At 36.0% G+C, this 14,621-nt stretch overlaps 1 protein-coding gene across 3 annotated transcripts in view; it reads left to right on the top strand.

Annotated features, from left to right (window-relative positions):
* The first annotated feature begins 3,354 nt into the window (after nt 1-3,354).
* Nucleotides 3,355-14,621, top strand: part of LOC125667484 (uncharacterized) — a 29,335-nt gene continuing 18,068 nt past the window's right edge. For 2 of the 3 annotated variants that reach the window (XM_048897797.2, XM_048901010.2), the window contains exons 1-10: nt 3,355-3,407; nt 3,550-3,638; nt 3,732-3,798; nt 7,999-8,037; nt 9,654-9,851; nt 10,710-10,874; nt 11,528-11,752; nt 11,953-12,153; nt 13,078-13,251; nt 13,336-13,407. In XM_048897797.2, coding sequence (XP_048753754.2) covers nt 3,753-3,798; nt 7,999-8,037; nt 9,654-9,851; nt 10,710-10,874; nt 11,528-11,752; nt 11,953-12,153; nt 13,078-13,251; nt 13,336-13,407 — 1,120 coding nt within the window. In that variant the 5' untranslated portion in view covers nt 3,355-3,407; nt 3,550-3,638; nt 3,732-3,752. Of the gene's footprint in view, nt 3,408-3,549; nt 3,639-3,731; nt 3,799-7,998; nt 8,038-9,653; nt 9,852-10,709; nt 10,875-11,527; nt 11,753-11,952; nt 12,154-13,077; nt 13,252-13,335; nt 13,408-14,621 lie in introns of those variants that run through there. The other variant, XM_056152123.1, reaches the window with a different exon arrangement.

Genomic DNA, 14,621 nt, shown 5'->3' with positions numbered 1-14,621 from the left:
CACGGACTAGTACGTGGCATTTGTATTTATTCCAATAGAACTGCTTCAAAACACTGAAGTCCGAACCAAAATTACAATAACAATATCCTTGTACTTAAGAGTTCTTTCAACTCTTTAGGTTCCTCCTCATTAAACGGGTTGGGGTCTCCGTGCATCTTCATTATTTTGTCACCCGGTATGCGCTCTGGTAAATTGATACCCATCAAATATTTTTTTTCACTTCTTGCAGTTATGTTTAGTTCAGAGTTATTCACAGGAAAACCTGAAATGTGGATAGCTTGTATAGATCTTACAGATCTTCTTCTAGAAAGAACCAATAATTTATCCAAAATATGTTATTTCCCCACCGATCACTCTCATAAGTCGTTCTGAATAGTCAGTTTCAACCTTCTGTAAGCTTTAGAGATGACCACTTGTGAGATACTAATGTACATATAATTTCTAGAAGGGGGTATGTGCATAAGATCTTTACAAACTATTCACAGTTCAGGTGCCTGTGAGTTATTTGGAAAATCTGTGTTGCATACAATGTTTTCATCTATTAAATTCAAGGCGATTTGCTGTGCTTCCTTTCTCAATTTCTTACCCCGCAATCCTGTGGAATACACATCAAGGAAAGCGTCTATAAATATTTTTGAATAACAATAGTTGAAAAATATATACTATAAAAGAAAAACACGAAAGAATAGCTACCGGAAATATTTCCTCAAAACACTGCGGGAATGAAGCGTACAATATACAGAAGTATTTGTATAGATTGGCATTCTTATGTTTTAATCTACTAAACTACTCAGAAATCTAACTGATATATGATGAGTTTTCACTACACATTTCTGTTAACTGCAAAATGTTTTTTTTTAACTTATTGTTTATATCAAATATCAAAAACAGGATGGGGATAGTCAAAAGAATGGGAGGTGCCGGTAGAACACGTGATGGAGTAACATTTCACTCTATTGTATGTGACTCTATAGATATATGATTTCTGTACCCAGCGGAGGGTATTGTATGTGATCCCATAGATATATGATTTCTGTACCCAGCGGAGGGTATTGTATGTGATCCTATAGATATATGATTTCTGTACCCAGCGGAGGGTATTGTATGTGACTCTATAGATGTATGATTTCTGTATCCAGCGGAGGGTATTGTATGTGATCCTATAGATATATGATTTCTGTACCCAGCGGAGGGTATTGTATGTGATCCTATAGATATATGATTTCTGTACCCAGCGGAGGGTATTGTATGTGATCCAATAGATGTATGATTTCTGTACCCAGCGGAGGGCATTGTATGTGATCCTATAGATATATGATTTCTGTACCCAGCGGAGGGTATTGTATGTGATCCTATAGATATATGATATCTGTACCCAGCGGAGGATATTGTATGTGACCCTATAGATATATGATTTCTGTACCCAGCGGAGGGTATTGTATGTGATCCAATAGATGTATGATTTCTGTACCCAGCGGAGGGTATTGTATGTGATCCTATAGATATATGATTTCTGTACCCAGCGGAGGGTATTGTATGTGACCCTATAGATATTTGATTTCTGTACCCAGCGGAGGGTATTGTATGTGACTCGATGTACGATTTCTGTACCCAGCGGGGGGTATTGTATGTGACCCTATATAGATATATGATTTATGTACCCAGCGGAGGGTATTGTATGTGACCCTATATAGATATATGATTTCTGTACCCAGCGGAGGGTATTGTATGTGACCCTATAGATATATGATTTCTGTACCCAGCGGAGGGTATTGTATGTGACCCTATAGATATATGATTTCTGTACCCAGCGGAGGGTATTGTATGTGACCCTATAGATATATGATTTCTGTACCCAGCGGAGGGTATTGTATGTGACTCTATAGATGAATGATTTCTGTACCCAGCGGAGGGTAGTATCTTAAATACACGTAACTGCTTTCTAACCTTTCCTCTTCTTGTCCTGTGGTACATACATTATGTATGGCGGACACCAGACTCCTCCATTTTGTTGGCCGCTAGTAACTTTCCCCATCTCCAGGTGTTTTCCAACATTTCCATTTCCACCGATTTCCTTTTTTCATTTCGTTGATATTTCTCTTTTTTTCATTTCCCCTATATTTCATTTCTACGGTGAGGGTCCTTCGCCAAGACCCTTTTGATACCCCAATATCGTAGATTGATTGATTGAATATTGTTTAACGTTTCTCTCGAGAATATTTCACTCATATGGAGACGTCACCACTGCCGATGAAGGGCTGCAAAATTTAGGCCTATGCTCGGCCCTTATGGCCTTTGATCAGGGAGGGATCTTTATCGTGCCACACTTGCTGTGACATGGGACCTCGGTTTTTGCGGTCTCATCCGAAGGACCGCCCTATTTAGTCGCCTCTTACGATAAGCAAGGTACTGAGAACCTATTCTAACCCTGATCTCCACGTGCCAATATCGTAGAAGGTGACGATAACGAACAGTGATCAGTCTTATAACTCCTATAGGGATTACGACAATCACGGACCCCTGGATATACCAGATGTGGAATCAGGTATCTAGGAGGAGTAAGATCAGCCTAACAATTGGTATGAAACACGTCAGACAGCATTCAACCTAATGACAGGTTGTACATGTATTTGTAAATCAGATCGTTACAACATAACATATAATGTTATTCAGAAATAAGTATAGAAACATCCACAGAAACGGTAGTATCATAAAATATCACAAAGCAGAGAGAGAGAGAGAGAGAGAGAGAGAGAGAGAGAGAGAAACTAAAACTGACCAACGACACAAACAATATGAAATTGTAAATTTTCGGGACGAGCTATCCCTTCTTCAGGACGACAGAATATTTACAATAAAAACTAAATAAATAAAATAAAAATGCAAACTACCACTAAACGTAAAGTACAAAAACTGAGAACAAACAGAGCACCTGCATATTGAAATCTGTGACATATGATACTTTTGCACATTACAGGTAAAATCATGTGATATTCTTCTATCAAGAAGGAATTGTTGTATACAAACTGTTCAAAGTCTCTCTCTCTCTCTCTCTCTCTCTCTCTCTCTCTCTCTCTCTCTCAGCATTTCCTTATTTGAAAATGAAATACAATGTATATATATTCATTTACGTACGCACTAATAATCTCACTCTCTGTAATGAAAATGATATATCACGTGATGCTGTCCGTATAACTGATTCTAAATACAAGTTAATGTTTATACTATATCAATATACTAGTAATACATGTACTATAGCAATCGAGTAACATTTTAAAGCGAGACCTGGGTTTGTGATGTTTTCAAAATTACGAAGTGTGACTAAACGTTGCGCTCTGTTGAATTTTCTGTAACAACAGTATTGATTTTTGAAGGTGCATGTAGATATCGATCAGCATGACCCGTCGGTATGTATGAATGAATACAATAATACAAAATGCAGAGCACTAGTGAACCAAAACGGTTCTTTTGAAAAATAAATAAATGAAACATTTAAATCTCCGCTTTATATCTCAAAATTGAATTTCTAGTAAATTGTTCTATACTTAGAATTGAGGTAATGTTGTTTACTTCCTCGTTGCGAGAAAGATGAATGGCGGCCGTTATGCCATAAGTGGTGCTTCATTCTGAATACCAAGGTAACAAAACCACGACTATGCTGTGTTTCTTTACATTCAGTGACTTTAATTGTCTATATTCTAAATTTGGTAGAAATGTTGTTTTGTTTTCAGAGGGCATTTTCTTTCCTCGCCATGAAAATCAATCCGTTATTCTTTGCGATTTGTTTATCGTTGATAGGTGAGTAAATTTACATTATATATATATATATATATATATATATATATATATATATATATATATATGTCATCAATGTGTTAATACTATATAAAATGCAGTTGAAACCATACCAACGTTGTGTTTATATTTGATTTGCAGGGCCGTAAGTAGGGTTCTAAATCAGGGGAGGCAGGGGATTGGGGGCCGCCGATTGACTTTACGACTGAAAATGACACTTTTTAAATCCCAATTTATCATGTTTGTGTTTCATTTGTACTATGTAAAGAATCGTAATATGGTGTCAAAGACAAAGGTGCTTGTCTTCATTTTAAACATATATCCTATAATATAACATTTATATAATTTTATTTTCTTTTTTGCCAAAAAATCAGACGAGGCAGTTGCCTCGTCTGCCTCATCGGCAGTTACGGCCCTGATTTGAGAACTGAACATGAAAACAAATACTGGGAGAGTAAGCAGTGGCAAGCCTCGTGTCTCTTGAAAAGTAAAATTGAAATAAAAATAAAACACTTTGAGTTTGAAAAAAAAAAACAACCAGTCACTATCTTCCACCGGTTATGTAACTTGGATTCATGATTTATATCTGTCTTCTGTTTGCCCTAATGGCGATCATTAGTGCCGAGTTTTCTAGTCATTAGTGGTATCGATCATTAGCTGCCCTTGCTGGTATTGAGTGATCAGTAATCAGGCTTGAATTCCTCAAAAAAAACCAAAAAACAAAAAAAAAAAAAAATCTCAAACTTAAAGTTTTCTTTTATTTTAGCAGTCAATGTTTGAAGAACATCTCAAACTTAAGTCAAAATTTCGACTTAAGTTTATTTCGAGAAATCCGGGCCAGAATTTCAACTTGTGAGAATATATGGAAATATATTCAATTAATTCTAATACCCGAGTTCTGAAACTGTCCCTAGATGCTCTGTATATTTTTCTGCTTTTCCGAAAATTGGAAGCGAAGATTGCACGTCCGGCAGTCATGCTGTGATGCATGAAATTATCATTATCAATTTGATTATTATTCAATTTATGAAATAATGGGTAGACATTTAAATGGCTGACTGATTTATTTTACTTAGAGCTGTCTAGCAGGACCCTGAGTATTTAGGATAAGGCGTTTCTCTAATATCTTTAAATCCTTTTTATTCTATCGAATCGTTAAAATCAATCAAAAATCTATCAACAACTACATAAACTTGATGCTGTCATAAGACAGTAATGTGTTGCCTTTGAATATACTGTCCGTCGTACTTGTTTATCTAGCAAAAGAAGCTACAATAGTTATTTTATAATTTACTTAAATATACATGATCAAATTTAAAATGCTCAGAAGAAAATATGACTTTTGGACCTCTGAGAGGAATACATTCGATTTACAAAATGATTGGAAAAGGTCTATTCGAACGAGTTTATTTTTCCTTTTATATTTGTAAACAAACATCGCACGCTAAGCATCACATGGAAGAGTTTGTTGCTGACGAGAGGGGTGAAAGGTCAAGACACACTCCATCTCTGCATATTGTAAGAAAATGAAAATATCAATTCATTGAACAAGTGTTAGCTGCCAAATTTAGAGAAAGTAAATGATAAACCCAGCGGCATTGCATTTGATATACATATACATGGTATTTTTTAATTATTTTTTTTGGTTGGACAATATTTATTTGAAAATTCAACACAATGCAGTATAGTCATTAAGCATAATACTGAGTGAATTCAACACAATGTACAAATCATAATAATATACGAGAGAGAGAGAGAGAGAGAGAGAGAGAGAGAGAGAGAGAGAGAGAGAGAGAGAGTCAGTTGACTAATGTATTCATATATTCTTTATAGGAGTTATGAGATTGCTTACTGTTCGTTATCGTCATCTTTTCATATTGATATTTCTTTTTCTTTGGGGTGGGGGTGGGGGGGGGTGGACAATATTTATTTGAAAATTCAACACAATGCAGTATAGTCATTAAGCATAATACTGAGTGAATTCAGCACAATGTACAAATCATAACAATATAGAAGAGAGAGAGAGAGAGAGAGAGAGAGAGAGAGAGAGAGAGAGAGAGAGAGAGTATAAGGTTGTCATTTGATCAATCTGATTAAAATAAGATCTTTGATCCGCTCCGCTATTGTTATGTCGCTACACAAAGGTAGCAATATAACAGTAACGGAGTGGATCAAAGATCTTATTTTAATCAGATTGTCATTTGATATACACGGTATTTATTTCTTTGAATGAACTCCAACAAGTATATTCTGTACTTTGATTAGAACGGGATTTTTGAGGGGAAAGTCCAAAGGTTATTCGTAGAAAGATAATATCCTGCATTGACACAGAATTCTCTAGAAGTTAGTTTGAGTATAAATAGTATAAATTATGTAGTAAGAGAATTATGTAGAATTATGGTGGATATTGCATTACTGGGGACAGGACTTAACGACTAATTTTGACAACGTTACACATACAGGCTTATTAATGCATGGTTCTCGAGTGAAAATTCAGCTCAGGGGTAACCAAACGCATACTGATTTGTGAAATGAAATTTTTCATTGATGTATTTTATTGTACTTAAGAAATTGCTAATTGATTGTTAAATCTTTGGATCGTGTTATTGATTTTTGCTGGTATTTGGGTTCTTGTGACCTATAACAATAGACTAAGCAAAAGATGACTTTGATATGATGTCATACTCCTTGTGGTCTGAAGCCATCTATTATAACATAGTAATAATAACATAGTAATGAGAAAAGATGGGGGATGGAGGGCTGGTTTGATAGATTCCAATCGCTGAAGATGATGCTTGAGCTGAAAGAAAGTGAAGAAAGCGACACGAAACTCACAAAGAATACAGGAAGCAATATATTGGTCCAAATGTGATTCGGACAATTCTTGTCTGTGGCTTTATCCGTCTTCTTGGGTTGTAAATATATTTTTGTGGTTGTGTGGTTGTGTAAATACTTTCCGTTACCCGTCCACCTGAGTTTTGAATCAAATACACGGGTTTTACGAGGTCTCACAAAAGCCTATGCAAATGTCCTTTTAAAGCAATATAATCCTGAAACTTAACCAGATTGGGAGACGCCTCTCTCATTATTTTTAACAGGTCGACCTGTAAACTCTTACTAAACTTGATATGTTCGTATTACTTACCGTTTAATTCATTGAGAAGCAAACATTTCCACGATAAACACAATAGTTAATTAATGATGGGTCTTTGTGTTTTCTTCCTCCATCATTCATATTTTTAAATATTTCATTTTATTTATTTATCATAGTTTAGAAACAAACGACGGTCATGTGTGATTTCGACAAACTATCATAATCTTACATTTCATCCACATCCATCGTGGTTTTTTTTTCCACACACAAGTGAACAGGATGTCGGAATTGTTTCACAGTCAATAACCAATGACAATCTTTACACATTCAAATTATACGTTGTAAACATAAGATGCATATTAAGAAAATTACACTTCAATGTATTTTAATGAAATATTGACGAATATCCCACCATGAAAGGGTGGCATTTTTCATGTCTTTTCAGAAACACAAATGCAAAGCATTTGAAATACATCCCTTGGTGTTTTCTCTGTAATGCGATATGAAGATGCCCTTGGTTTAAATTACTCGATGGCGGGTCCTACCAATGACACTTTTGCATACGTAGCCACAGAGCTAAGATTGTATTCATATGATATTATATTACTATGCATTTTTAAAACAGCAGTAAATTTTTATATCTGTGTACTGAAATATTGAAATATCTTCAGCTAATTATGTTCTGATATCTGAGTACTGATATAGTGAGATATCCTCAGCTTATTTTGTTTCGATATCTGTGTACTGAGATATTGAGATATCCTCAGTTAATTTTGTTTTGATAACTGTGTACTGAGATATTGAGATATCCTCAGCTAATTTTGTTTTGATATCTGTGTACTGATATATTGAGATAGTCTCAGCTAATTTTGTTTTGATATCTAAGATATTGATATATCCTCAGCTAATTTTGTTTTGATATCCAAGTACTGATATATTGAGATATCCTCAGCTAATTTTGTTTTGATATCTGAGATATTGATATATCCTCAGCTAATTTTGTTTTGATATCTGTGTACTGAGATATTGAGATATCCTCAGCTAATTTTGTTTTGATATCCGAGTACTGATTTATTGAGATATTCTCAGCTAATTTTGTTTTCTTTTAGTTTCAGGCACAGCGAGTTTTTGGTTCTGTGATTCTACGGGTAAGAAATTATCATATCCTCCCGGAATAACAAAAACGCAGTGACATATTTTATTTCGGATAATTCTTCACATCAAAGGGCCTTTGTGGCCGAGTGATTAGAGCATCGCGCTCAAAATCACTCGGCCTATCACCTCTGTCGGCGCGGATCCAAATCCCGCTGGTGCCGGTAAGTGAGAAAGTTCCCCAGTTTACTTTCGGAAGGTCTGTGGTCTCTTCCCAGGTACATTGTATCTGGGTTCTCTCGTTCACCAATAAAAACTGGGCGCCACCAGATAACTGAAAAATTGTTGAGTGTGGCGGAAAACATCAATCAATCAATCAATCGATCATCACATCAAGAAGTCTTTTTCTATTTCGTTGTTACCGGGAGTGATTCTTTTACTGCTTTTGCTATATCGTGGTCAATTAAGATATGCGAATTCATATACTGCAGATTTCATGATATAGATGTATACAGGTAATTTTGATCTTTTTGGCGGATGAGAAAAATTTGCCAAATATAAAAGCACCAATAATTCTAATAATGTGAATGACACACTTGTTACATGAAATTGAGCCAAAATATAATGCGCCAAGATTGTAAAATGAGTTTTTGCAAAAAAAACCCCGCAAAAATTACCCGACCTACAGTATTTGTAATATTTTACAAGAAGCCGCTTAGGGAAAATCAATTGTTTCGTTTATTTCTGATGTTACATGATGTATGTCCCATTTGAAAATATTTCACTAAGTGCAAAAACATCATCGGCTTCATATAAAGTTCCACAAATTTTGAAGTAGGGCTTTTTATCGTGCGAACACCTATCGTACAACGGGACCCCCGACTTTAAATTACAAGATCTGAGGGAACCACGGCTTTCACTTCTAATGTTGTGCTGCTTGGAGAAGAAACAGTCACTACTAAACGTTTGTTGTTTGCAAAGCATGCACCCCAATCAGTTTTCCGTTCTGGGAAAATGATCAGTCAAACTTTTTATTCATCTAAAATTTAAATTTATGTAGAATTAAGTCCCTCAGAGTACCGTCATTGCAATTTTACGTTTTTGCGAATTGACGATAACAAACAGCAAATGCCTTCAAGGTCAAGTCAACAGGTTGGGGCATGGAGTCCGAACATGCTGAGATTAATGCAAAAATATATCAATTATGCACATTCAGTAGTGGAATACTAATTGTTAGATCCTTGGTATAAGTTGGACCCCTTCTGGAAAACCCGCCATGGATTGACCCCTCATAGAAACTCTTGATCTGTGCATGTCTATGGTACTTCAATGCCAATCTAACCAATTAAACTCAATGACTGACATTTTTCTGGAGAAATATTTGAATTCTTTTGGATTTTCTAGAATACTTTTCTAAAGCACATGAAAATAAAAGGTCAAAATATGTATTTCATGCCAAAAGAATTCATACAGCGACATGACAATATCAATCGATCAATTAATTTCAAACATACTAAAAGATTTTATTGTGAACATTTATCTACACAACAACTGCCGATCAATGCTCAAGTATGCCGTCATAAAAACTTAACTATGTTGTATATAATGTCATTTTCGCTGCGCGTTCATGTACATGTGTATACTGCTTGTATATTACCTCGTTATATTTCAGATCCCTGTCATGCTGCGAACACATCTGAACCATTTGAACCGGACTTTCGTGCTGAGAACTGTCAGTACGTGAATCATGCCAGTAGACAGTTATGTGACCGCTATATAACCCCTGGGTGGTACAGATTCGCACAGGACATGTTAAATCACCCTCCAATGTTATTGAGCTGTGCGGCCGTCTATCCGTCCTGGCTGAATGGTAAAAATTAAAATTAAATGTACACATGTATACGGCATCCAATATATATATATATATATATATATATAAAGTACGGAAATAGCAACGAACTCTTAAATGAACATAACTGCCCTAAGTGAAGAAATATTTAATATAAAGCACAGAAAATTTCACTTTATTTGGATACCCACTTCCGCCCCTACCCGGGGTTGAACTCACGACCTGCGGAACCAAATCTCCTAGCAGCATGTAACCAGCGCACTAGACCGCTCGACCATCTAGGCAAGTCGTGAGTTCAACCCTGGGTAGGGGTGGAAATGGGTATCCAAATAAAGTGAAATTTTCTGTGCTTTATTTATACACACACACACACACACACACACACACACACACACACACACACACACACACTATATATATATATATATATATATATTTATTATTATACACACACATTTTCGGCGCCAAGTGGTCGGGGCAGATGGTTTTACCCTTGTCCGTCCTTCCGCAACACCCACTTTTCCGGACTTTTTTCTAAACGCCTTAAGACATTAAACTGATTTGTTTATATGCAGGTGTATATTGATGGGTTAGAGATCAAGTTTTAGTTTTGTTCCTGTTCGTTGATTTTGATGGAGTTGCGCCACTTTAACGTAGAAAAATTAATATATTTATTTTATTGCTGTTAAAACATATAAAGGATTGTTGTTGAGTTCTTCATTGGACTAAATGTGTGTAAAATACAATCTGAATACCATGCACATTCAATGCAATACTTTGATGGATTTACTACATTTGACTTTAAGTACTACAGGCGGGGATATTCGTATTGTACCGACACATCTAGTTGATACATGCTTAGGAAAATGAATATTTTAGGTACTCTGCCAACAGTAGAAGGAGAAGAAGTCGAGAGAACGGTTTGTAAAGTTGGCTTCAGGGATTCCTGCGTCAGGAAAGTAGCTATCAAAATAAAACATTGTGGATCCTTCAAGGCTTACTGTCTGCCGGCGCTGGACAGCTGTTCCGAAAGATTCTGTTTCGGTATAGTGTATATATATATATATATATATATATATATATATATATATATATGCTTTATTTTCTAAAAGATTTACAGCAGTTTAATTGCATAGGAAACAATTACAATATGGTACTCCTTTGTTGCATATTAGATACCGGTAGTATTGAATTAATTGCTGGGTTTTTTTTTCAGCAACTGGTAGAGAAATACCATTGTGATTTTTGTCTGCGAGATGTATAGTGCTATGATTAATTTCGATGAATTATTACATCAAAATTTCACGCGTTTAAACAGCTCTACGGTTGTTGAGACTTTAACATATTTTTGTATCTTCAACGTGCAGTCGCTAGTAATGGAAGCAACATATATTTCTCCAGTGGTGAAATAAAGTCAAAGATAACCGTTAATTGTCGTTCAGTTTATCATTTTAAGGTTTTAATATTTCATCAAATTTACACATTGAACCAATTTCATACATTGCATGTTTAGTAGTCTTTTGAGCATAAAACGATATAACATTATCTGCTGTTTAACACCATTTCTTACATTATATCCGTACGAAACACGTGTCCTGCAAATGACAGAACATTCGTATAATCGCTACTTGTTAGTTACATGTGTATTTCAAAGCATCTTCCCCCTTTTTTAACGATGCATTATATACATAATAAAGGTGAAAGCGACGCCGCCTGTGAAGCTACCACCCCCGCACAGCCCCCAGCACCTACCGCTACAGTCAATGTTTACACCACTGAAGCTGTCACGCAGCCTCCAGCACCTACCACTACAGCCGATGTTAACACCACCCCCGCTGTCACACAGACCCCAGCACCTACCAAACGACCTCATCCCAAGACAACTACTCAGTTCCCGTTTGTGTCACAGTTTTGTTCGTCAGGTTTGAAATAAAGAATAATTTGGCATGATTATGTAAAAGATACATCTCTATTTCCTTAACGAAAGCATGCGGAACTGAAGACGTTTATCATGTGAAGCGTGTTCATGACGTATTGTCTGTATTTTGGAATTTCGCGAATGATATTTTGGTATTTTCACATTTCCTATTCGGTGTATAATGTTCTATCTCCCCTCTTTCAGATCCCTGCTCTGCGAATAACCTTCCGAATATCCTCAATCCAATGGACAGAAGTGAGAATTGCAAGTACACTTCTTTATTGCAATCATGTGACCGCGATTTGTCTCCAGGATGGTATAGGGCTGAGGGGAAAGAAAAAACACTTCTAAACACATGTCCAGGTGCTCTGTCCTGTGGCGCAATACACCCTGTTTGGATGAATGGTATGTTTTGATTTCTTCGAAAAGTCTGTCTATTTAAAGAATTAAAACTCTTAACCCAGATTTGGTTGATTATGATAATTTTCAAAATTGTGACTTTGAGAATCGTCAGTTTAAAAGTTTCATGGTGTTTTTGCGGGATTAGAAAGATCTATAAATGAAATAACCTTTAGCAGTAAAGGTGGGATTCTATACTTTAATGCCTCGATGAGTGCAAGTAAATGACCAAAATGCTAAGCTTACATCATTATCAAAATAGTTTGCAAAAATTCCTAGCTTTTATATCATTAGTTTCCCGTGGGATCCGGGTTAAAATAGGTCCTCAGTACCCCTTGCTTGTCGTAAGAGGCGATTAAATGGGGCGGTCCTTCGAATGAGACCGTAAAAAACCCGAGGCCCAGTGTCACAGCAGGTGTGACACGATAAAGACCCTCTTGCTCAAAGGCTGTAAGAGCCAAGCATAGGCCTACATTTTCAGCCCTTTACCGGCAATGGTGACGTCTTCATGTGAATGAATAAAATGTTTATTTGGTTTAAACATACATACAAACATACATACATAAATACCAGGGATAACCCATGAAAGCTCGAAAGCTTATTTCCAATGGGGTCCTTTGATGCACGGATGTTTGAGCTAGGGTGTCATTTATGTGGGAGGAAACCAGAGTACCCAGAGGAAACCCACGTGTCCGAGCGGGTGACCGCCATACCCTCTCACAAACAACCACTGCCGATCATGGGGATCGAACTCCATTCGCAGCGGTGAGAATCGAGAGCGCTACCCGGACATAAAATTCGTCCTCCTAGAGGGACGTTGAACAATATACATATCATTCCATCATATATCATTAATTTCATTTTGGATTTACATGAATGACATTGTATTATTTCAATGAAAATGTGAAGATAATTCAGTTTAAATTGTAGGATCACATCCCAAAGAAAATGACGGACTTGTGCGACGAGAAATTTGCACTGCTGGGTTTCGGGGAAGAAATGAGTGTTGCCTTCAGCGAGAAAACATTTTTGTGAAAAATTGTGGAGGTTATATGGCGTATTGTTTGTGGCCATTGAAAAAGTGCGAGGAACGATATTGCTTCGGTATTTATTAAAAAAAGTGGACATTTTTTCGCATAGCCAATTCAATGCAAATATGCTCAATTATTATATCATTTTTTCTTTTAGGAAAGCACGCAGACTGTTCTGAGTATACAGATGATGCAGATAGAATTATCCTACAACAATACAAGCCTGAAAGTTAGTCATGAATACACTTTTCGGGTCAATTTTTGTTCGTTGTCTCTGTAACAGTATTTCTGCTGCAAACATTTCTCATTTTCACCTCATCTTAAAAACTCTCCTTGTCATTGCCCTACAATATCATAAACTTTCCAACTATCACTTTAACTATAAATTGTATATAACGAACAGTGATCACTCTCATAAATCGTAGAAGGATTGTAAAATTTAAAGCAGGGCGAACACGGACCCCTGGACACATCAATGATGGGATGAAGCGCCTGTGAAGAATAAGCTTATCAAATACTATCATTCGTCCTCTCACAAGCTGATGAATCAGGAAAGACATGACTTGTGAATTTCCTTTCATATTGAATATAAGTTTAATCAAATTTTGAGTCCCGGGAAGAAATAGGTAAAACAACAATTGTGACGGGTTGAATAAAGAAATCAACTTCAGTCCGATTGGGATAACCTAAATGCGGAGGCCTCATCAAGGTTTTCAAAATACGATTTGTACCATAAATTCATAGCAAATTAAAAAGTGCACAGAATCCGACATTGAGGGTACCAACTCGCTTTAAGACATAGCTAATGTTAAGATGAGAAGATGTGCTAATACTAATGATAGAACAAATTATCTTCTAAATCACACAAAAACACCGCTTCATCTAGTGTACGTATAAGCCCCGACTCCTCTTTCCAGAAACTTGTGTGCAATGGAAGCTGTAAATTTTAGAAATGCATGAAGAACATTTCTGTAAAGAAATCCAGTCAGTGAGTAAACAAAATACTAGAAGCTAACGTTGAGAACAGACCAGATACAACTATCCCAGTATATCTTAAAATTCCCCGTTGGATGATTTAATTTCATTTATATCAAGGACGGCTAACAAATTGATATAGAGATGAAGATGTTGTGTAGAAGCAGATTTGTTTAACGTAGTTCCACACTCGTGTGACGTCATAGGATTTTGCAAAGTCAATAATTTAATGATAGGAACATAAATTTTGTTGGAATCTTTTTCAATAGTTATTGTAAAAAATCTTGTTAGCCATAAAATATTTCAAAATTCTTAGTTATATTTGAATAGTCAATGATATGTTTCAAAATATTGAATCCAAGGACAATAACTCTGTTTTCATTCAATTATTTATCAAGTCCATAATGTGATATATTTCCTTTATTTTTGACAAACATTTTACCAAGGTGATAAGGAATCATTATCTGT

The sequence above is a fragment of the Ostrea edulis genome, chromosome 10 (assembly GCF_947568905.1).
Source record: "Ostrea edulis chromosome 10, xbOstEdul1.1, whole genome shotgun sequence".
In the NCBI taxonomy this organism is placed as follows: domain Eukaryota; kingdom Metazoa; phylum Mollusca; class Bivalvia; order Ostreida; family Ostreidae; genus Ostrea; species Ostrea edulis.
This window is presented reverse-complemented; position numbering and strand designations above follow the sequence as displayed.